This window comes from Sciurus carolinensis, chromosome 1 (assembly GCF_902686445.1).
Source record: "Sciurus carolinensis chromosome 1, mSciCar1.2, whole genome shotgun sequence".
NCBI lineage: Eukaryota > Metazoa > Chordata > Mammalia > Rodentia > Sciuridae > Sciurus > Sciurus carolinensis.
In genome coordinates, this window is record NC_062213.1 from 51,889,984 (window position 1) to 51,914,767 (window position 24,784).

General features: G+C 36.2%; 1 protein-coding gene across 7 annotated transcripts in view; it reads right to left on the reverse strand.

The window, feature by feature from the left end:
• The window catches only part of Ralyl (RALY RNA binding protein like), a 641,586-nt gene that overhangs the window by 112,213 nt on the left and 504,589 nt on the right, over nt 1-24,784 (reverse strand). For all 7 annotated transcript variants that reach the window (XM_047560810.1, XM_047560782.1, XM_047560777.1 and 4 more), the window contains one exon: nt 19,665-19,740. In XM_047560810.1, coding sequence (XP_047416766.1) covers nt 19,665-19,740 — 76 coding nt within the window. The remainder of the gene's footprint in view (nt 1-19,664; nt 19,741-24,784) is intronic.

Sequence of the window (24,784 nt, forward strand, 5' to 3'; positions counted from 1 at the left end):
TTCAGAAGGGAATAGAGAACATCTTTTTTTTTTTTAGTGAAGATTTTTTCTGTAGAAAATAATTGATTTTCATATGCATTTTGAGAAGTATGTTAAAGACAGAGATGACTGGAAATATTTCATGGAGAAAATGAACACTGTGAGTAGCTCCTATCTGTCCCTCCCTCTCTTATACAAACTCTGAAAGACTAACTAATAATTATTACAGAAACCAGAGCTTATACTATGCCAGCAACTGTGCAAAGTCAACTAATACATATAATTTTGAATATAAGATATAAGTATGAATTCAATCAGAGGCCTGACTACAAAGTCTATACTCTTAGAAACTGCTCTATACTATAAAAATGGAAGAAGAACACACTATTTGTTCTACTGGCTGGATCTATAGTCTATATGGCCTTACTAGGTGATGGTGTCCCAGGCCATTGTGAGTTTTTCCTTCGCTGATTGCTTGTTACTTATGGAATAATTTGACATCCTATTCCATAATTAGCATAATGTAGTTCTTGAGGATTATAGGAATCTTTTGCTATTTAAAATTTATTCTACATCTCAATTCTAACCAGTAATCTAACACATTCACATGACAATTTTGTCATTCCAAAGTCTGATTTAGATAGGCTTTTTTTTTTTTTTAAGGTAAGTGATTAAATGTGAGCAAAAGAAGATGACTGATCAAAAATAAACACTTGTAAAGTGATTCTTTGATGTTTTTCTTATCAAATCCTTTGCATACTAAAATATAACACAATTTTGTTAGTATTCTTTAAAAATAATTTATTGCCAAGAAATTTATTAAAAGACAGACTTTGAATAACAGGGGCAGGGTATTGATGAGTAATTGTAGGTGGATTCATTGAGATGTGCTGAAAGTCAGAATTTGCCTAGTGGTACTTATTATCTTAGTTATTCTCCCTTCCTCTGAAAAGCAACAGAAGAACTCCAGGTATCTGCTGGCTGCCCAGAACAGGATGCCTAGGAGATATATCCTTGGGGCTCTCACTGTGGGCAGCAAGAGACTCCTTCCTTTTTTTTTTTTTTTTTTTTTTTTAATCAGGGATTGAACTACTCAGGGGCACTTAACCACTGAGACACATCCTGAGCCCTTTTTTGTATTTTATTTAGAGACAGGGTCTTGCCAAATTGCTTAGGTCCCTACTAAGTTGCTGAGGCTGGCTTTGAACTCGTGATTCTCCTGCCTCACCTTCCTGAGCTGCTGGGAGAGCAAGAGACTTCTTAGAAAAAAGAAGTTTCCTTGGTGAACAGCCTGGGGATAAGCATTGGCCAGCAGAAGTGCCAGCTTCCTCCCCTTCATCTGCCCAAAGCAACTATGTACATCTTGCCAGTGGCATCTTTGAAAAAACATACAAGACATTGCTATTCACTGAAGGGCACTCCAGCAGACTCTTGTACCAATCACATCTCTCCTTCAAATGTAGCTATCTAGGAAGGTGTAGGGTTGTGATCAATTCTTATCAGCAACATCAAGATATTGTGGCAAAGCAGGACTCTCAGGGAGACCATGATAGAATAGTCTGAGGTGACTGAGAGAGGGAACAATAATCTCTGAAGAGCTTGTATCCTCTAAAACTGAGAGGTCAGATAAGTTTTAATTTGCATGTCAACTTTGACTAATTGATGGTGGCTACTGGGGACAATATGTTGACAAGAATTCTAAAACCTCCTCAGATCTTGGTGTGCGAGGGCTGTAATTAACCTCTGTCTGCCACAGCAACAGGAAGAGAAAGGAAAAGAATGGTGTCTAACAGGTATTTATAAGCTTTTGGCTAACAGAAGGTGCAGGAATTTGTTCAAGGCTGCAGAAGGAATGAAGAGGTATAAAGTCTACAGTAGAATTTTGACTTCTAGACCATATGTCAATGTGTGCAAATAATAATGTATATTTAATTCCCCAGATGTGAGAGTGAGTATTTTGCATTTGGTAGATTACTTTAATAATTTTAACATATTTAGTCCTTAGGACCTTCCTGTGAAGTTAGTATCATCATCATTTCTACTTTATTAATGATAAAATTAAGGCAGAAAGGATTAATCAAATTTCCTATGACCGTAAAGCTGGAAAGGCATAGAACAGAATGATAGCTTAGGCAGTCCATGTAAGATCTTGAGTCTCAGTTTTATTCTGCATTTGTACTATCTCTTATATTTATTTGTTGACCATTAGAAAAACACCAAATTCTCCTACATTGCTAAGGAAAATCAAGGTCCTTCACTTCTGTGGTGGGATTTTCTTAGAATGGATTCAATTTCTTTGGAATGAAAAGCAGCTTTACCCTCTATTTCCTGTGATACCATTTTCAAGGACTTTCATGCCCAATTGAAATCTCTGCTTAGAGCTATAATCAGGCCCCTTGGTAAGTTTCATTTGCAGTTACCACCATCTGCGCCACTAACTCCAGGGACAGATTAATGGGTGGCTATGGCATCAACCAAGAATCTCAGTGCAGTTTTGACACTCACAGTCATGACTTTTGCCACAGTGGAAATTGAGGCTGCAGGGCTCATCTCCCTTGGACAGGCTGTAATGTTCTCTCATAACTCTACTGGGGGGGATTGAAGTGCAGTAAGAAGAATGGAGGCAGAGGATAAAGAAGAACCTCCTGGCAAGAAAGATCATTAACCAATGGCAGATTCTCCTGGGAGACCCAAAACACTTTCACTAGAAGCTCTGGGGGCATCAGTGAGGTGATGGCAGTAGATATTTGATCAAGGCAGAGCATGGGGTTTTGGCCTTTGTCCTGTGTGATTCTAGAATTAACTTCACTGTCCTTCACATTGGAAGGGAGTGCATACCACTCTTTGGACATTTCTATTGCATTTAGAAAAATGACTTTATGAAAAGAAATACTTCCAAACTCGATTATTTTCATGCAGGAAGATTTGCTCATCTCAGTTTCTAACTTATGTCGTGAAGGGAAGTAATTTTAAGAAAAACTAGCAAGTGGTTGCTTGGCTGTCTCTTTCAACTGTCTTTTTTAGTTGCTTGCTAATAGCTGTTAAATTCCATAGAGAAACTGTGCATCTGTCAAGAGTGCAGTCTGAGGAAGCAGGTAATCAGTCACAGAGTTATCCAGTTGCAGATCTCAATCCTCAGCCCTGCTCTTTGCAGAATTCTGATGCCATTTATCTTTTTTTTTCTTCACTTTAAAATGAAGATATCAGAGTCAATATAATCTTGTGCAGTCATTTGATTACCAGTCATAATAAGTTGTGCAGAGAGTGAATGATGCTAAATGACATAATATATGTATTCCCTGGTTGGAGGAATTTAGGAGAGCAGCTGACTTTTGTCCTCCTTTCTCCTTTCTCTTCTCCTATTCATCTACTCTCTTCACCTGAACCCCACACTCATACCCCTGCAGGTCCCAGGTTCAAATTCATCCTCTCCCATTCCTTTCTTAGTAAAGCACTTAAAACTCATTCAGACCAAGTTGTGGCTAATTTCTGATACAGGCTTGGGGAAACAACAACTCATTTTTGCATGTAAACTGTGTTTCTACCTTTTTCCCATTGACATACTTATCTGGTGGGTTGATCTGTCTGGGTAACCTAAGCCTTGCACTGACCCAACCTTCTACTCCCAGCTCTCCAGAGAAATTAAATCCTGACAATTTAAGAATTTAATGATCTTAATTAGCACATGTGGATAAAATTGTGTGATGCCAGTGATTTACCTGCATTACTCAGTATCACCTACTCCTGGATTATGTTGGAAGTTCCAGCTAACTGGTAGGGTTGCATTTTGGTCTCATCTTGGAGTCCTTCTTACCTGAAGCTGTAGCTATCTTGTAAGCATGGGGTTATTTTAAAACCCATTCTCTTTTGGGATGCCCCCTGAGTTAACCACAAAGAATTGAGCCATGACTCTGGTGTTTTTATAGCAGTATGTCAGCTAATTCAATCCCCTCGCTTTATAGATAAGAAACTGAGTCACTACCTAACTAATAGCAGAGGTAGGGCGGATGTTGAGGTTCTTTGATTCCAAGTGCATTCCTCTGCTCATGACATCATGACTGGTACATAGTCACTACCAAGAACGGTACTGTGCTGGGTGCAGTGGCACATGCTTGGAATTCCAGCAGCTCAGGAGGCTGAGGCAGGGGGATCACAAGTTCAAAGCCAGCCTCAGTAACTTAGTGAGGCCCTAAGTAACTCAGTGAGACCCAGTCATTAAATAAAATACAAAATAGGGCTAGAGAAGTGACTCAATGGTTGAGTGTCCTTGAGTTCAATCCCCAATTCAAAAAAAAAAAAAAAAAGGTATCATGGGTCCTTATCACGTGCATGTAATAAGACCCAAGAGGATCTAGCAGATGAAATGAAGGGAGAAATGTGAGCACTGGAACCTCAGAGAATTTTGTTCAAGTTCCTTTACCTTCTTTGACCTAAATTAATTCACCTATAAAAAGGGGTATAACCCAGGAGGAAACTTTTGGAGGTGGGATGTGTTTATGCATAGATATGCTGATGATTTCACAGGTATATATTTGCCTCCAAACGCATTAAGCTGTAAACATTAAATATGTACAACTTTTTTTGGTTTTGTTGGTATTAAGGATTGAACCCAGGGTCTCACGCAGGTTAGTCAAGGGTTCTACACTGAGCTACGCCTTCAAGCCTCTACAGTTTTTTTGTATATCAATTGTAGCTCAATAAAGTGACCTAAAAAAATAAAATAATTGAGCCATGACTCTAAAATTGATGAATAAAAGCTCTGTTGTTCTCTTTAGCTCTAATAGTCTCCACATTAATGAGTCCAAAGATGAATGATAAGCTAAAATGAACTTTGAAGAGAATTTAATCCACTCAATTCTTATTGAACATGTTTTCTTCACTGGGTTTCATACCTGTCAAACTTCCTCACTAGCTGCTTCTTCCCAGTCACCTTTGCTGGTACCTGATTTCGAATATTAGAGTGTTTCAGAGTTCAGTTTTTAGAATTCTCTTTCCTATCTCTACTTAGTCCCTTGCTGTTCCCACCCATTCTTATGGTTTTGAACACCATCTAAATACTGAGGACTCATAAATATGCATATCAAGTCCAGACCTTTCCCCTGAACTCCAGACTGGATATTCAACTGCATATGTGATGTCTTCAGTAAGATGCCTAATAGGTGCCTCAACTTTAGCATAACTCGAAACTATACATATGTCTATCACCCTCCACAGCCTACTTCTATCTATCCTGACATTCCTCCTCATCTCACTTACTTGCAACTTCAGTTATCTATTTCTCAGTCTAAAAACCTTGGAGACATCTCTGGTAAATAATCTGGCCATCATCAGTTCCTGGCCTCCACCCATCAAGAGGTCGATGGAGACTTTGTCCTTGTCACTTTCCCGCTTTAAAGAATGTGGCAGATGTAACATTCTGGAGTTTCTTATTCCGTTTTTAAAAGAACAGGCAGCTTCTCTCTCCTTCTTGAAGTCAGTCAATATGTAAAGACTCTGACTATTTTGAGATTATCATGATGTGACAAACCCTTAGCTAACCACAGGGGACGACAATGTAGAGGAAGACCCTCAGCTACCACAGCTGCTCTAGCCAATTCTGGCCAAGCCCTGGACAAAATGCAGATGCCATCTTGGAAGTCACTAGAGAAGATTGTTCAACAGAACCCACTTCTGGCTACTGAAAGTGATAGTAAATGTTGCTACTTACTAGTAGATGATAAAAACAACATCCTAGACTTCATTCTTTTTCTGACAGTCAACATTCAATATGTCAATTTTTTTGTTGGCTCTACCTTCAAAATATGATGGTAACATAACAATTTCTTTTAAAAAAAAATCTCAACTGCTACAACTTGATCTTTGTTGCGATGACCTTCCCATGTTCCACATTTGCTCTTCCACAAGCTCTTCTCAACATAAAGCTAATGTGACCTTGCAAAGTTTAAGTTCTGCCACGGTTCTCTTCTGCTTAAATCATTTCACAGCATTTCAGAGGAAAAGTCAAACTGCTTTAAGGGCCTATGTAACTTTACATCCCTGGGTGCTCCTATCTTTACCATGATCTCCTCTCCTTTTCTGTTTCTGCTCCAGAAACATTGGCCTTCTTGCTTTTTTAAACCATGGATATGCTTCTGCTTTAGCACCCTCTGTGAGCAAGTCCCTCTACCTAGGGCACTTTTCCCCAGGACCACTGTCCCTGCTCCTCACTTCCTTCAAGCCTGTTCAATTGTCACCTTCTCAGCCATCTTCACAGACCACCCTATTCAAAATCACAATACTTCTCCGCCCCACTCCCAATTCCTCTTTCTGAGATATTTTTTTTGCTATAACATCTACTACCTTCTAACCTGTAATTCATTTTTTTTAAAATTTTCAGTTCTCTGAAACTTTGAAGGTAAGTTCATAAATTTTTGTCCATTTTGTTAAGTGGGGCATAATAATTAATTGATGAAAAAAGAGCATATTAGCAAATTTGTGTTTTCTCCTCCACTAGATTCAACAAGTCTCTAGTATACACTGAATTTGACCATCCTCTGAATGAGCATGTTAGTGGAAGCTAAGAGATAAGTCATCCTTTCAGGCTGGAGGTTGTATAATCCCCTCAAAATTGCTGGATCAGAAATTCTTCTGCAAGTCTCCAGTGTTCCTAACTAGACCCTCAGGGCTACTCTGTGTGAAGTACTTACATTGTCCTGTAATCTTTCTCTCTACTAATTTGGTCTGCCCCTAAAATTTGCCTGTGTTTTGGTTCCTAAGTGAGAATGGCTGCTATGCTAAGATCCCTCATGGGGACCTTGAAGATTACTGACTGGATTGTTCAGTGGCCATACCCTCTCTTTTCAGGCAACTGGGGCTTTGCTCTTCTAAAGGGACTATTTGACTGGCCGTTCGCTGGCAACTCTTCCCAGTTAGACTGAGTACAGACTGTCCAATAACTGCTGCCCACATTATGCCTCACCCACTGCCAAGACTGGTCTTTCTCATTTTCATCTCTTCAGCATTATATTTAAAAAGAAATATATTCACTTTCTCAATGAAAATAAGTAACACATTATTTCTTTCTTCCATAGTACCTTTATTTTTAATGTTAAGCATTTCAACTCTTTTCACACTCAGTTTAGTTCATATTTTAAACTACTAGACATATATGAGACTTGCTACACTGAATTGGGGTAATAAAGAATAAAAAAGAATAAGAAAAAGACAATTTCAGCAAGCCAAACATTTCAAGCTACTATTCTATTTAGTTCTTCAAGAATCATCACTTTATCATAATAGTGCCTTTGCCTGTTGTAGACAGTTTCAGGAGGAATAAGACTTAATACTTTTCAGTTGCTAAATAATCTAATTCAAAATACGGTCTCACATGTATACCTGTATTTCGTGGGTCATTCTCTATTTCCTTTTTAAATTCAGGTATTATTGGTGTATCATTCTTTTGAAGCATTTTTCTGATACATTTACTGCACTCAGGCTGATTACCATGCCATCCTGTATTGAGAAGTCTTCTCTGTTAAGAGGAGCACATCACCCTACCTCCTTTTTCTGCCACGTCCCACTCTGCATACTAAGGCTGCAACCTGGGCATTCTTCTGTTACTATCTGTAGCTCACGTACACTATGCCCTTTCAAAGCAGCAGCAAGGCAGCTGAATTATGGCTTTAACTACAATAAGGGACAGTTACTGTCAGGCAGGAGCCAGTGTCTTATTACTAGCTCACTAATCTGTAGTTGGAAGAGCTGCCATTACCAGGCACTTCTGATTACTTACTTTATTGCACCACTTAAGGGCTCATCAATTTTGACTTTTTGGGTTTTGAAGATGAGATGACTTCATCTGTGCCCCCCGGCCCCGCCCTCTGTCCTCTGCACCCTGCTCCTTGCATTTCCATCAGCACACAGACAGAACTCCTTATCCTTTCCTGGCATTAACTGACTGACAGGCCACTTCCGGCCATTAGATCTGGCAGTAACTATCTCCAACATGGGGCTGCTGGACTGCACTGAACTGTGAGACTAATGTTAATGAAGTCGCCCTTTTAGAAAATTAACTTTTCTAATAACCATGGTGACTAGAGGAGTCTAGTTTTGAAGACTAAGGGATGATTCTGTTTAATGGGCTTTGCCCAAAATCCAGCACAAAATGTTCCTCAATGTTGTCTGTACGGCTGCTTTTGTATGACATGTATCATTTACCACGGAAAAAAATCTCGTTTTCAAGTTTCTTTTTTTTTGTTATTAAATTTTCCTTGAAAAATTTTGCATTAGACATTAACATTATAAGAGAAATGCCACCAATCTGAAAGATGATTATAGCTAATATTTTGCTTTATTTTTTCTCTGCATATGGTTCATTTGTTAAATAGTTTTAGTCATGATGTTTATATAATTTTACTTCTTGTTTCTCTAATCAAGTGCCAAATCCTTTTCCATGTTGTGAACAGGTTGTGAACATTAAATGAAGAGATGCACATACCCATTTTTGTCACATGTTTGTTTGGATCAGATTGCCTTACTATTTCAAATAAAACTACAAAGAAAATCTTGGGAATATTCATTTTTTTTTTTTACATTTTTAAGATGTTTAGGATTATCTCCTTAGATACACTTCAATAGACAGAATTACTTAGCCAAAAGATAGAAGTTTTTTAAGAGACTGAACAGAGTTTTAAGGAAAAAAGGGTGAACTCAATAATGAGGCATGTACCTGACTTTCATGTCTGTATCAGAATGCAAACAACGGAATTCTAGGATATTAGAAGCAGGAACAGACTAAGAAATGGCATAATCCAACTCCTTCAATTTGGTAACAATTTTAAGGGAATTTGCTACCTACGTGAAAATGATTTTTGTGTGGTTAAAAAAATCATTCACAGTAAGGGTAAGACAAAGATAACCAGAAAAAGGACTGTATGGTTTCCCATGAATCTCCCAAATCTATCTATATTCCCCATATTCATTTCTTCTTTTTTTCGCATTTTGTATGGGCTTAAACCTTTCTCCACATCATGACAATTTTCTTATTATTTATGTCAATTGTCAGAAGAACGAATGTGTTACAGGAGAGGCCCAGTCGTTGCAGATGTTTTAAGGAACAATCGGGGAGGAAGGGCAAAGCGTTCTGCCTGCTGGAGAAATCCTATAAGAAGGAACTTTCCATCAGTCTTACACAAACCAGTCCTCAAACAGTACCCTCACTTATACCTCCTTTTAAAAAATGGGGCAAAAATTTTAAAAACTTAAAATTATAGAATAGTTTTAGAACTGGAAGTGAGGAACCTGGGTCCTTGACATAACTCTGAGGCTTCCTGGCTGTTGGTCTTTCTCTCTGAACCTTGATTTTTTTTCCCATGCACTGTTAAGGACAAATTCAAACTAAAAATAAGAGACTTAATTCTCTTCCTCTTGAAAACAAGGGAAGAGATTTCTCCCCCTCCTTTTTCTTTTGGACATTTACTTTAAAAAAAAAAAACTGTTAATTTTAAATATTGTCTCCTCTTTTTGAAATGTGTACATAGATCCTTTTGAAGACTAGAATGGTGTATTATCAGCTCTTTGACCCAGGGTTGTCTTTCTCCTGAATCAGGGCATCATCCCTTTGAAATGTAAATATCAAGGGAGGTAGTACCCTGACTGCACCCCACTCCTGTGTGTGTGTGTGTGTGTGTGTGTGTGTGTGTGTGTGTGTGTAGAAGACTAAAAGAGCACGTTATTCTAAATTGCAATATTACCTCCTTTCTAACGGATTTTAGAAGCTTGTTTTCCTTTGGATAATATAAATTAGCTAATGTCAGTGGTGACCCACTTTACCAGGTAAAGTTAGAATAAACTGTCTGTGACAAATGGTGCTGTCAAGTCCTCCTACTTGGGGACTAGTTATTGTTTATGTTGAAAACCTGTATGTAGTAGGTCGTACTGTTTGGTTATACAATCCCTTAGTGGGCAGCCTGTGGTATGTACTGCATGCTGGTCTAATGCCTGTTCAGTAAACCAAAGGGGTTTCCTTCTCTCTCATCTTTATGGGTAGAAAAAGATTTTGATTTAATTTTCCAAACAGTACAATGAGAAGGCAATGCTTTAGCAAGAAATATTTTAAAATCTTTAATATGGTTTATTTAAAGATAAGTCTGTAGAAACATTTACATTTCTTTCATGCTCCCTTCCATGTAGTCTTGTGGAATGAGAAACATATGCTGGATCTTGAATAAGTGGGTAGATTGAGAAGGGGAAGATGACGTGAGCTCTTGGTGAGCAAAAGAGGACTGAGATGACCTTTGGAAATAAAACACAACTAACTTATGAATTGTTATGAGTGGCATACTTTGTTTTGCTTTGGCCATGTGGATCTTTACTATTTTACCTTGCTTTTGTTATATTTCACTATATGGAACTTTACTATAGGGAATATTATATGAAAATTGCAGTGTTTTGTGTGACTGTGCAAAAACCCAATGATGTAACCCTAAAAAAAGGTGTAACCAGTGAGAGACCCCCAAAATGGGGTGTAACCAATCAGAAGTAGCTTAGAGCAACCACACCGACATCCCTAAGTGCCATTCATCTTACCAAGCCTGGACAGACACAAGAAGAACTGTAAGACAGATCGGAGAGCAAGGGACAGGATGGCGGAGAGATGAGACCAGAACGAACCGGACATCAGAGGACACCAGAGGTCACCAGATGTCACCAGAGAGCTGAGAACCTGGGTAAGCTGAGCCAAGGAGATGCCACCAGCCTCCGCTTCCCCCCTGCGGAGAATTTTCCACAAGCTCTTGTGGTCAGATTGATCCCAGCAAAGAAGCCGACCTTAAGACTCGTCACTGGGATGCTGGGTGTGAAATTAGTATTAGGTTAGGACTAGAGTTAGAGCAAGTAAAGTGTGTAATTGTGTGCAGTGAATAAGCCAGTGTTTGAGAAACTACCTAACTCTCACGTCTCATACTTTAACCGCTGGAGACATGAATGTATTTTAGGATGGAAGCTCAAGGACCCAAATCATCTATCAAGGACTGTCGTAAAACAAGAAAAAGGTCACTGGAGATGATGATTCTTTTTCCCCTGAAAACACACAAAAAAACAAACAAACAAACAAAAAAAACAAGAAGGAAAAGAAAAAAATATATAAATCAACACTGACAATGTAAACATTCCAACTTAGAGCAAGGAAGGGCTCTAAGATAAAACCCACAAACTATCTTCCTTCCAGTCAGGGAGCAAAGTGAGATGCCTACCTTCTTACTAAGCTTTGGCAGGGACTAGCAGTGTCACTTTCTGTGCTGTGTCCTCAATAAACCATGTAGAAGACAAACAGCAAGATGCAAGGAACCTGTGGCACAAAAGGCCGTAGCAGGAGTCCTGCTAACGAGGAGACCTTCTATTCAAAAGAAAACCCTTTTTTCAGATATGAAGGAAAACATCTAACTCAGGACAGCTGCAGTTTCTAAAGTGCAGTAAAATTAAAATTAACAGCAAGGTGAAATCAGTGGCATGTCCTTCTTCAGGTCTGCCAGCTGTAAAGCCAAAATAAAATTTCAATGACTTCTATCTTGTATTAGGTTTACCATTCTTTTTCCATTTCTTCCCACCCCAAAGAAGTATCAAGTCTTAGGTTAAATGGTCACTGTGTAAGGTTGCAGGTACTCAAGCATGATTTTTTTTTCTTTTTTCTTTCTGGACCCTAAGACTAGGTGGACAAGCCAACCAAGTGTCAGCCACTTGTACTTTCTGTCTCCTCCCAGTGTGCAGCTATGTAGGTACCTTGAACCCAAGTCTGCTCTGTGGATTGAACTGTCTTGAATCACTCCCAGAATTCCTCTGGTTGGCGAATTTGCTGAGGAAGTCACGGGATTGTAAATTACCTTGGGAAAATAGAGAGGAATCCTGTGTGGCTTGCTTTATCTTGCTTTGTGGAAGTTCATCCTTGACTTTAATTGTAAGGCTACATGAGAAAAATAGCATCTGCTTTAATACTTTCTGTTTGTTTTTGTGTGTGTGTGTATTGTGTGAATACTATTTAGGGTGGTACCTGCTATGCCGTTTAGATGATTTTATATAAAAGCCTATATAATAAGTTTCTGTCAGAGGAGAATGCTAGGGGAAAAAGTTTCTTATCACACATTCGAGTACTTTCTTTCACAAAGTATTTTCATTTACTACACAGTTACACAAATTATTATCCTTCCTCTTTAGGCTTGACTGCCAGAAATCTCATAGCTAAGTAGCCCACATTTATCACTTTGTCATTGCATAAGTTTCCTTAATATAATGTCACTTTTTCCTGATCCTACTGGTCCACCCCTCTCTCAATTCCCAACAATATCTTGGTTCTTATTGTTTTCCTGTTTTTAAAATTGGTCACATGGTTTTGTTTCCTTTGGTTTTATCATAAACTACCTCAAATAAAAAAAAAATAGAAATTTAGTCTTTCTAACAACCTGAAGACTAACAGTACATCTTACTAAAGTCTTAGAGATGAAGTGTGTGCATTAAGGAATTGCACTAATTCATCTCCCCCTACCCATACCACGTTCTTTCTACATGCAAGGAGATAATCATGGATATTTATGCATTAAAATATGTCAGAAAAATTGCAAATAGGCCATTCTTTAACTTAGCAGAGAATTGCCTGTAGCAGAACTATATTAATGGGTGTTGTGTCAGCATTCCTTTAAACAGTTTAAATGAAAAGGTCTATAAGTTACATTTGCTTAGTGTTAAATTATGGGGAATAGGCTATAAGTAAAAGTAACCTTTTTTTAAAAAAATTTTTTCTTTAGGAAGTTATGGGAAACATTAACCCTTTCAGTTGTGTGAATTTTAACAATATTGTTGTTGTTAAAGATTCACTTAAAATAATATCATAAAATACTTTATTGTAGATATTTTCTTTGAATAATCGTCATGATATGCATAGATAAAATTTGTAGCGTATCTATATTATCTAGTTCCAGGCCCATAAAATATAGTATCTTTCAGAAAACTTTTATATCTTCCTTTATGGACCAAAGAAACTGAGGAATCTATCAGCTTGACCATCAAGGTCAAACTCTTGGTAATGGCAATTGTGTTAGGAGCCATGTCTGCCTAACACTCTTTCCACTGAACATACTCATAGAAAACATGTAGAATTTTAAACTATCAAAGTGAAGGGAGCCTTTTCTGACATAAAATCTTGTCAATATTCATCAGGGAACTCTGAATTAGAATTTGCCCTTAATTATTCAAATTAATGAATAGTCATCTTTGAATTTTAGAAGCATACTTTTTTTTCTATTTTCTCTTATTAATAGCTGCAACTGTATGTCAGTGATTTGATTGTACTGGAAAGATTGGATCAGGAGCTATAATCTTGAAATTTTTACCCAGACCCAGCGAAAACACACTTTCAAAGTAAACCTGGTAGGCCTGTCAGTGCCTGCTCTGTGTCTGTTTCAGGTGAACATGATGCATTAGCATGGAGGTTAGAGAATCCATTTCCCTCTCTTTTTTACACTTCCCCTGTTAAGCCATAGAACCCATTCCTGGATGGCTTTCTGTGTGGACCAACCAAGCTAGGAAAGTTACATGGAAGAAAGCCTTTGCCTGTGCAAAGGGAGGCGGGAAGTAGTAAGATTCTGAAAGAGAATGTGTATTATCCTTGACATTATAAAAGGAGACAGAAAACAAATAAAATGATCCATATCTAATTGGTAAACATCTCTCAGCAAACTGCACAAGTCAATGAAGTGGAGATGTCCAGGATTCTTTTTCTCCATATTGATTTTTACTCTTTAGAATTAGCTAAAATTAGCTTCCATGACTTTCACTTCTATTGTCAAGGTTCTAGGTGACATTTCAGGTCTCTTAATTCAGGCTCCCCTTTCCCATGATGGGCCAGAGCCATTATGAAGGACGATAACAGAACTCATGTAAATGGAGTAGAAAATGAATCCCCAGAGATATTTTGTTGAAAGATCACCTTGCTTTGTCAGTGCTCTGAAAGTTTTTTGATCATGAAAGCTCTCATACCGTAACACACATTCATGGCTACCACCACCAATCATGTGGCTTTTAAAATGGTGATGCTGTTAGCTATAGGTTATCCTTTGGCAAACTTCTGGAGTCTTGAATTTACTTGCATGGTAAATCCAATTCTTGATTCCCAGGGTCATCTCTCTAGGGTGGGAAGATTGCTATAAAAGGCATGTGTATGATAGTTACTAAATCATACTTGGGAATGGTATTTAATAATCACAGAGAAATCAGTGAGATGACACTTTCTATATTACCTGTCTTACTGAACTCTTTCCTGTAACTGCGAGGGATAACTGTAGGTGAGTGAAAACCTCTTTGTTAAACTCTCATAAACAGTCTTTGCTCTTTGGTATCTTTGTTGGTTTTACTCAAACCAGAGGGAAAAAGGTCTATTTTATAGGCAGAAGCAAAACCATCATACAATTTTTCTCTTTTAGCGATTATTTAGCATTAATGGTAACTCAGCATGCTGAAAAACTTACTTCCTGGGAGAGAATCATTATTTTGGAGCACCCTAGATGTACATTGCACATTGAAGCAGCAATTTATTAAAAGTTACATTATTTTCTCCAGAGAATGGATTAGCCATTCACCATTAGGACTAGGGCCAATATTTATGAAATGTTCACAAATGATTAATTATGTTTCATTTACAGATAGACTCTAATGGGAGACATTTTTATTGCAAGTACTATTTTAATAAATTGTCTGTCTTTATGGATTCATGTACCAGACTGAAATAATTTATTTTTACCTCCTTCCCTCCACTTTATACCTGAACTCACCACTGCTTATCACGTCTTTTTTATTTCTTCTATCTGAATACGTGATCATTTTCCTAGTTGCCTAAGCTAGAAACCTTGGACGTCTGTGACTCACACTCCCTCACAGCCCATTTTCAATCAGTCACCATATTCAAATGATTCCTTCTTGCCTGCAGAATAAAAGTCAAATTTCTTTTATCTGCTGTATAGGGATTTTCACAGCCTGGGCCACGTAATGTTCCCTTTACACATTCTCCACCAAGTTAGCCCTTCCTGCTCCCCTCGTGAGATGCACTTCTCTTTGTCTGCTTCTGCCCTGCACTTTTTGCTCAGTACGTTCATCTTTCCCTTTGTCTGCAGAAGCAATGCCTGTTTGTTCAAATATCCTCTTCTTCCCATAACTTTCCCAGACTTTTCACTTTCCCTTAAGCAAAATAAGCAACTCATTAATTTTCTTATGGAAGTGAATGTGTACTTCTCTTGGATTGTCCTTATTTATTTAGGCTTCTAACTCATGCATAAGACCGTTCAGATTCGTTAAGCCTTGCTGTGTTTCTTTTTTGCATCTTCTCTGTATACCATGTAAATTAAGCACTTACAGACGTTTGTTTGGCCAAATTGAAAAATCCTGTTAAAAGAAGAAACAAACCAACCCCGTTGTGTCTCAGTGGATAGTCCAAGTGAATACCATTTTGTGGCTGATGATGGAGATAAAAGTAGATGTAGGTGAAGAAGGTCTTGCAGCAGATCAGTTATAGGCCCCAACAGAATATATTTATAGAGACATAGCAGTTTAGGGCATGGAGGTGAATTACAGATTACTTTTGTACCAATGACTTGCTCTTTATTTTTTAAATTGCTGCAACATAAGTATACATAGTACTGGGGTTCATTGTGATATATTCATGTATGCACATAGCATAAATTGCTCATGTTATTCCCCTTTCCCTTCCCTTCTCAGTTCCTTCAATCTACTAGTCTTCCATTTATTTATTTACTTTAATTGGTACATTGTTTTTATACATAAAATGGGTTTCATTGTGATACATTCTCATATGAACTTAGCATAGTTTGGTCTATTTCTCGTGTAAAAAGGGTCTACAGAATGGAATATAATCCCTGCCACCTATTCTTTTAACAAGAGATCAATATCCAAATCTAAAAAGAACAACAAAAAATTCACACCAAAAATCAAAACAAAACAAAAACCCCAAAATCAAACAAATAAAAAAAACAACTTAACCAATAACTGGGCAAATGAGTCAAACAGATATTTATCAAAAGAAGAAATCAAATGGTCAAAAAATATATGAAAAAAAAATGCTCAACATCCTTAGCAATCAGAGAAATGCAAATCAAAACCACACTGGGATTTCATCTCATCCCATTTAGAATGGCAGTCATCAATAATGGAAGTAATAATAAATGCTGGAGATAATTTGGGGAGAAACAAACACTTCATTGTCAGTGAGGCTGCAAATTAGTAACATCAACAATGGAATTCAATATGGATACTCTTTAAAAAAAGATTAGGGATGGAACCACGATATGATCCAGCTATGTCACTCTTCAAAAGAACTGAAATCAGCATACTAGTGATACCTGCATTTCAATATTTGTAGCAGCACAATTCGCAATAACCAAGTTACAGAACCAGCCTTGGCGTCTGTCAACAGATGAATGGATATAAAAAGTGTGGTGTATATATATATATATATATATACACACAAGGCAGTTCCATTCAGTCATTATAAATAATGAAATTATGTCATTTGTTGGCAAATTGATGAACCTGGAGAACTGCAGAATAAAACTGACCAAATAACTTACTTTCATTTCATTATGCTCTCTCCTCACCCTGCAGTTTGGCATTTTCTGTGCCAGTTGGCTAGAAAAGCAGCTACCAGAGTCCATAGACCACAATAGATGCATTGAATAGGTTTTATATGAATGAATGAATGAATGAACAAATGGAACTATTCCAGCTCTTTCATTTAAGATAAATAGACTCAAGATACAAAGAGTAGGAAAGCAGAGGCTACCTCCATTCCAATTTGCTGCCATATTCTTTATATTGAGCTAAATTATTTCATCTGTTATGCAATCTTGTACTCTCAAGATAATTTTGCAATTATTGTTAGGTAAACAACCTAAAGTTTAAAATCTGGGCCTTATGATCACATAAGTAGTTGTCAATCCTCTTATTGTTATGAAGTATGTAGTGAGTAATGTTTCCTCTGCCACCTGCTGGCTTAGTATTCATAGACAGAAATATGACTGATTATTGGTGACTAGGAAAGCTCTGTTTTGTATAAATATTGCTTAGGTGGTAGCAGGGGAGTTAATGCAAAGAGTTGTGGTCTAGCAGCAAGATCACCAGAATTGAAGGCTGAAGAGTAGAGTTCAGTTACTAATCTTGATATTTTACTTAAGCAAATCCTATATTGTCTCATTTATAAAGCAAGGCATGTAGTTCCAGCTCTGAGAGTTCTACAATGTACAGATGAATAATGACTCTGAAAACATAGTTTTCCATATAAAAGTAAAGTACTATTATTATTAAGCTTATGTAAGAATGAGAAAATGTGTATAAAAGGACTTTCTCAGCTGCACATTTGTTCCCTTTTATTCCCTTTGTTACTGTTTTTCAATTTCAATGTATCCCAGCTTTAAGTTCTGTAAACAGATGAAAATAGGATAAATAAGTATTTCCCCACTAATGTGATTTGTATACAGTACAGCATATTTAAATGAAATTGTTTCTAATTCTTTTGAATTTATAATTGAACACAACTTAATAATAGAGAATAAACAGTTAAAAAGACATTTGCTGCTTGTCATGAGCTTCCATTCTCATAGGGAAATCAAAACAATCCAGAACAGGGAAAATATGAAAATTAGCATCATGGCACAGACACTGGTAACTTTGATGAGAGAGAGAAAAGAAAAAAAGAAAAGTATGCATTTCCAGCTTGTTTTGTTAATATATGAATATGTGACTTTTCAAATGTTCTGAATTAGCTGTAGCTCGATGCATACATTTAAAAATGGATTTGATTAAAAACTAGTCTGCATTGCTCAGTTTTGAAAACATTGTCCTTTATCTCAAACAAGGTACAGAAAATGTCCTTTGCCTTGTTGATGACTTCATCTCTGCTCTTTAATGTCAACATTAGCCTGTGGCTAATTATCAACGTTTGTTATTTCCTGTTGCTTTCCACTTTTTATATAAAATATCGTATTAAGATTAAATAGAATTAAACAGCTAAAATAACAAGGGAAATGAAGCTATATTTTTCAAAATAGCTTTGAAAATCTTTGATGGTCACATATTAGAGAGCCCTAGGGGATTAGGTGTGAATAGAACCTTAGAAGTGATCTAGTTCTGACCCTTATTTTATTGTTTGGGAAATGAAGCTGTGTTTGACTGAAAAGGAGATATGTTAGTTTTCCGAGAACAAGGACAGGAAAATAGCTCAAAGCCTCCTTGGGTGCATTCTCCCCATACTATACTGTATCAGAATGTAATCTAACATATATAACTTAATTCTCCTTGATCCAAATGATATCAGTAAAATAGGAAGCCTTGCTCAACACTTCTGTTAGCTCTTTGGCTGTGGATGTGAACAATGATACGTATCTGGGAGAAGACCTAATAAATTGGATGATAGGAAATCTCAATAGCCTGGAACAATTGGCTACATCTAACAAAAGGGAATTTTGCAGAGACAGATGCGGAGTCAGCGCTTAACAATACAAAAACCAGTGGCAAAGTACATGAAGTGGGACAACGGAACATGATTATTTTTCAAAAGTGACTGTTTTTCAAAAGCTGAAAATTATACGAGTTTACTCTTTCCTTGCTCAGATCAACAGACTGTTATTTAACTTAGTAGAAGGACAAACAGAGCAACAAAGCTACTAGATCTGGTCTACTCTACCCACCTGGAATTCTGAATGTAGGTGTGGACACTGATAAACTGAGGCAGGTCAAAGGACAAAAACAGAATGTTAAATTGACTCAGCTTTAGGTAACTTTAGAAAAGGTTAAAGGAATTGGATATATCACTCTGAAGAAGGGAAGAAATAAGTATGACAGGAACATGTACATTGCAATGAAAGAGGCTGAGTGAATGAGTGGAAAGAACTTGGGGTACGTTGTCTGAAGGTATGAGTTTGATACTAGGACCATCACTTACCAGGGTGTGACCTTGAGGAAAATCAGTAAGAAACTGAATCTCAGGTTCTTTTTTTTTATTTTAGTTTTACAGTTTGCATTTTGATTCACTGTACACAAATGGGGTACATCATTTCGTTTCTATGGTTGTACATGATGTAGATTCACACCATTCGTGTAATCATACATGTACATAGGGTAATGATATCTGTCTCATTCCACCATTTTCATATCCCCTTCCTCTCATTTCCCTCTATGTAATCTAAAGTACCTCCATTTTTCTCTCACCCTCACCTCCCCAACCCATTATATATCATCATCCACTTATCAGGGAAAACATTCAACCTTTGGGTCTTGATCTACATCATAAGATTGTTTTGAAAATTAAATTAAATTAAACAACATAGGTAAAACCTCTATAGTATATTGCATGTAGTGATTATTCAACATTGACCTTTATACCTGTCAGGCAGAATCAGAGAATTTTATTAGATGTTATTGAAAAAATGTGTTACAGATGATTGTATGAGCAGACATGAGAATGTTAGGCATCCAAGATACCTGGGAATGTTGTAAGATATATCTGTGTAATGCCCAATAACATTCTCTTGTACTTTATGCCAGTGAAGAACATTATTCAAAAAGAGTTGATTCCTCACGTGCCATATTGTCTTAAAAACTTGCAAGGCATTTTACCATGACATATCACATAAGAGTAATTGTTTACATACCTGTAAAGAGCAGAAAGGGGCCTCTTGTTTCCAGGTTTTGGTCTGTATGGTTTAGGTTCTCCTGCCATGTTGATATCTGAAAACAGAATAAAAAAGCATTGATTTTAAAAAAAAAATGAAACCATTGTAGAAAAGAAAATCACAGTTTTTCTTTTTTCCATTTGCTTGTGAAAATGTCATATGCCATTCATTCATTCAACATGTATTTAGTGAGCACCTACTTTATGCCAGGTACTGTTTGGGACATGTCATAATAAAATAGAATATATTCCTGTCCTTGTGGAACTTATGTTCTACTGGGGGTAGGTAGACAAGTAAGAAACAAACACAATAAGAAAAATATATAACATATTAGAAAATTATTAGCATTTTGGAAAAAATTACTGAGCAAGGTAAAGGGGATCAGGATGTGGGACCTGGGAAGATATTCAAAGGACTTTAAAACTGCATCATAAAGTACTGTTTCCCAAGTTGGGTTAAGAAAACATGGGTTTGCATTATGATATTATTTTTTATAACTTAAGTATTTCATGCATTTTATTTTCAGTAATTAATAACTAATAATTAAAAAGGGGAAAGAGAATAAAATGACAAATTATGTGTTGGTAAATCATCCAGTCAGAAGCAGTAGGTTTTAGTGAACAAGCGTATCCACAAAGTACATTCACCAAGAGAGAATGAGATTTCCTTCTGATTTCACTTTTTGCCAAGAACTTCTCAGTATACATAAAGGTTTGTATGAAATAAAGTCTTATTCATAAGAGGGGTTATTAAGTTCCCATGATGCATTTTCCACTTACATAGATAAAGAAGTTATAAGCATGTAATCATAATACAAGACCATGTTTACTTAGGGAGCAACAAACATCCTTAGCAACTTGAGCGTGAAGCTATAGAATTATGGGGTGGTCAGAAGGAGAAGAGAGCACATCCTTTGCCTTCATTAACTGAGAATGTGATTGGATCTCTGAGATGCATGAGAAGAAGCCTAAGTACATGACAGCATATATATCTAATTGATCAACCTTGCACTAAAGAATGTCTAAAATTTTTAAAGAATCTGGGATGTTGGATGGAGGTCTGGGAAAGGCAATAAACAACTAGATTAAATGAAGTTTAAATTTCCAAAGAATGATTAAAAAGGGAAATCTAAAGGATAGATACTTTAAGAAAAGCTTTGAACAAAGTTAAGGATATTATTTGAACAGAAAAGAAAGGGAAGACTTCTATTGCTAGTGCAGTGAACTAAATACACCTAGCCATCCACCACTGAAAACACTATGGTTGAAATATAAGTATATCCTTTAAAGTAATACAACATAAAGCTAGCAAGAAAGTAAGGAGTTGGAAGAGCATACTACATCTATATAAAAACAAGAAATTAAACATAAGTGGACATGGTGCCTGACATGTCCCTTAAAGACATTTGTTGAAGCCAGAACCTGGGTTTTAGTTTTCCTACCCTTTTGGGTCAGAGGGGACAGAAGATGGTGTGGAGATGATGGAATCATTGTCAAGGATTTTATCACTAAAAAGAGAAGATGATTCCTCATTTAATATAAGATATCTACAAGACATTGATAGTAAATGTTGTAACCAATAATGAGACATTGAACAAGTTTTCTTTAAGATCAGGGACTTTAAAATGGCATCAGCTAGAACCATCTCTATTGAAGATTTTCCTTGATAACCTAGTCAGCATATTAAGACAGGAATGCAATATTAGATATGGCAAGGAAGATATGAAACTCACAGTAACTGCTCATCAATATAATCCCTCCCCCAAATCCAAAGACTGTTATAATTAATAAGAAAGTTTAGTTTGTTGATTGGATGTCAAGCCAGGATACAAAATTCAACTGCATATCCCTATACGGCAATACATGTTTTTTGACACATAGTTTAAAGCATATCATTTATATACATGTAAATATATATATGATATATAAATATTATGTATATATGCTATATCTATAAATGCCCAGGAGTAAATCTATCAGAAAAATTGAAAGAACTGAATGGAGAAAATTTAAAACTGTATTGAAAGACTTTACAGTAAATTTACACAAATACAGAGAAATTGGAAGACATGATGTAATAATATGTCAGTCTTCCCCATGTTGATTTATGGATTCCATGCCACTCCAATAAAATCCCCCAATACTTTTTATGTGTGTGCACAGTTTGACAAGTTAATACTAGAATTTATATGATACAGTAGAGACCAAACATAGCCATGATACATTTAGAAAAAGGAACAGAGTTGGTAAAGTTGCCTTATCAAGATTATTTCTTTAGCTGTGGTGATTAAGACTGTAGTATTAGTATAAGAGAACAGGGACCAATGGAACAGAATAGGGAACTTCCAAACTGACAACTCCATATGGCATATCTGTATATGCGTCCATTGGCAGATATAGATATCTGAATTATCACAGAGCTGGACTAGCAGCTCTTTGAGGAAAAGACAGAGTTTATAAATAAATGATGCTATAATGATTGCTTGCACATAGGACAAATATAAAATTGAATCTCTAACATACCCTAGACAAAAATAAATAAATAAAAAATCAATTACTAATGCCTAAATATGAAAGGCAAAAGTATTAAAATTTTAGGAGGCAATAAAAAAGAAAAACTTTATGAGCTCAGAGTATGGAAGGATAACCTTAAACTTAAAGGATAATAAAAATCACTTGCCTTAACATATAAAATAGGTAAATTCTGTATTGAAATTAAGAATTTCTGTTCATTGAAAGCTGCTTAACCACAGTGAAAAGAACAGCAAACTGGACAAAATGTCCTTGATAAAAGATTTGGTTTTTGAATATATTAAGAACACACTTATATCACAGGAAAGAGTCAAACCACCAAAGAGAAAATTAATAAAATCTACCAAATGCACTTTCAGAAGAGGAAGCATAATGGCAAAGAAACACATGAAATTATGCTCAGTTTCATTAGTAATAGGAAATGTAAGTTAAAACACCAGGAAATATAACTGGAACCCATTAGATTTATAACTCCAAGTGCCGGTGAGGTTTTTTAGCAACTGGAAAATGTGTACAATTATAAATGTAAATTAATAAAACTATTATGGAAAATAATTTTGCAGTTTTTAATAAACTTAGAATGTTCAACTGTATGATCCAGGATGTTAGTGAGCTTAACAAAGTCTTGCTCATATGTACCATAAGATATGTGACAGAGTGTTTATTGTAGTACACTGGGAACAACAACAACAAGTTGAATAAAACACAACATCAATTTCCAGGAGATGAGATAAATAAATTGAGATGTTTTTATGAAAAGAAATATTCTAAAGCACTAGAATATATCTCTATATATCTATATCTATCTAGATACATATATACATATATATATACACACAGATACATATATACATATATATACATGTATGTGTGTATATATATATATGGAGAGGAAAAGAAACAGAAAGCACCAATGTAACATATTAGAAAACTTAGAAAACCCCCAAACTGACACACACACACACACACACACACACACACACCCCAAACCTGTGTATGCATACAATTGACGTGTATAGACAGCTGAATTATAAACATAAAGAATTAGAGCCAGAGATAACACCACTGATACATTGATAAACAGCAGTAACATAATTCTGAACAAAAATAATGTTATAGAAAAACACGGACAGTATAGATCCTTTTATGTGAATGAAATTGCAAAATTAAACTGTAGGAAAAAAAATATGTGATAAAACTAAAGAAAAGAAAGCAGAGATGAACAATGAATTCAGTAGAGGATTGCCTCAGAAGAGGAAGAAGAGAGTGTGGGACTTGGGAAGACATCCAAGTGCATTTCTAAGTTGGGGAAAGGAAACATGAGTTTACATTATAAAATTATTCTTTATTACTTAAGTGTTTTATAATTTTTTTCAGTGATGAATAACTAAGAACTAGAAAAGAAAATGAGAATAAAAATAGTAAATTATGTTGGTAAATCTGGGCAGAAGCAGTAAGTTTTGGTGAACAAGTGACAGAGATTGTGAACCCATATCTGATGGGAAAGCAGAACAGGTTGGTGGATTATTGAATATGAGAAGACCATTAGAAACTCCAATTAGAATTTCAAATTTGATTTGAGTGGGATATAATTTAAGTTCTGAATAAAGGACAGATCTGAGAATTAATTATTAAGACAGACTCTTGCATATTTTAGAATAAGGTACAACCAAAATTGAGACTGTCTGAATCTTTCAGATGTAACATAGGTGGAACAAAAAAGTAGGTGAAACAAATATAGATTCTATTAAAAAAAAAACAACTTTGTAATAATATTTGAAGGGATCTATGAAAATATCATATCACTTGTATATTTGTAGCTTAGATCCCATGACTTAAAAAGTGAAAAATGTAAAATGATTCTCATAAGTAAATAAAAAGTTTGAGAAACTCTGTCAATAAAAATATTGTAGCATGCTCTCTCTTTTTATGATGTGCTGTCAGTTGTTCTGAAGATATGCTTAGGAGTTTGACACCACATTCATATACCAGGAAGCCTTTCATGACAGACTGGTAAACTCAGAAGTTCCAGACACTAGCCTGCCTTCAAAGGGATTAAAAATGCATAAGCAAACACTTTTGTCCCTTCTGAACATGGAATAGTGTTCAAATGCAGAATTTTTCTTTGAATGCATGGAAATTTATACTTAAATATGCACATTTATATATTTTTCACTGCTATATTGACTGTTATCCAAAGCCTGGTTTCAGTGGATAGGGAGGAGAGACTAAAGGTAGGATGTCAATCAGGGAGATGGGGACATAGGGCAGTGAATTTAGTTCATTTGGAGGATCTGAATAAATGAGATTTTTCTTTGTAATTAACTTTTTAAATACAAGATTTAATTGTACCTTCAGAACAAGTCAGCTTAGTTGGAAGTCAAGGCTGAGTTTCTTATGCAGCAAGAGCTATTGGCCTTCAAGGGACCTTACAAACAGGGCAGATGATATCTCAGTAGGAACTCTGTGGCTATTGGCACAAGACTTCCTGAACCTTTGAGTCCTGATTGCCCTGGCAATGTGCAAGTCACTCACAAGGCAGGACCAGGGAGTAAAACATAGAGATAC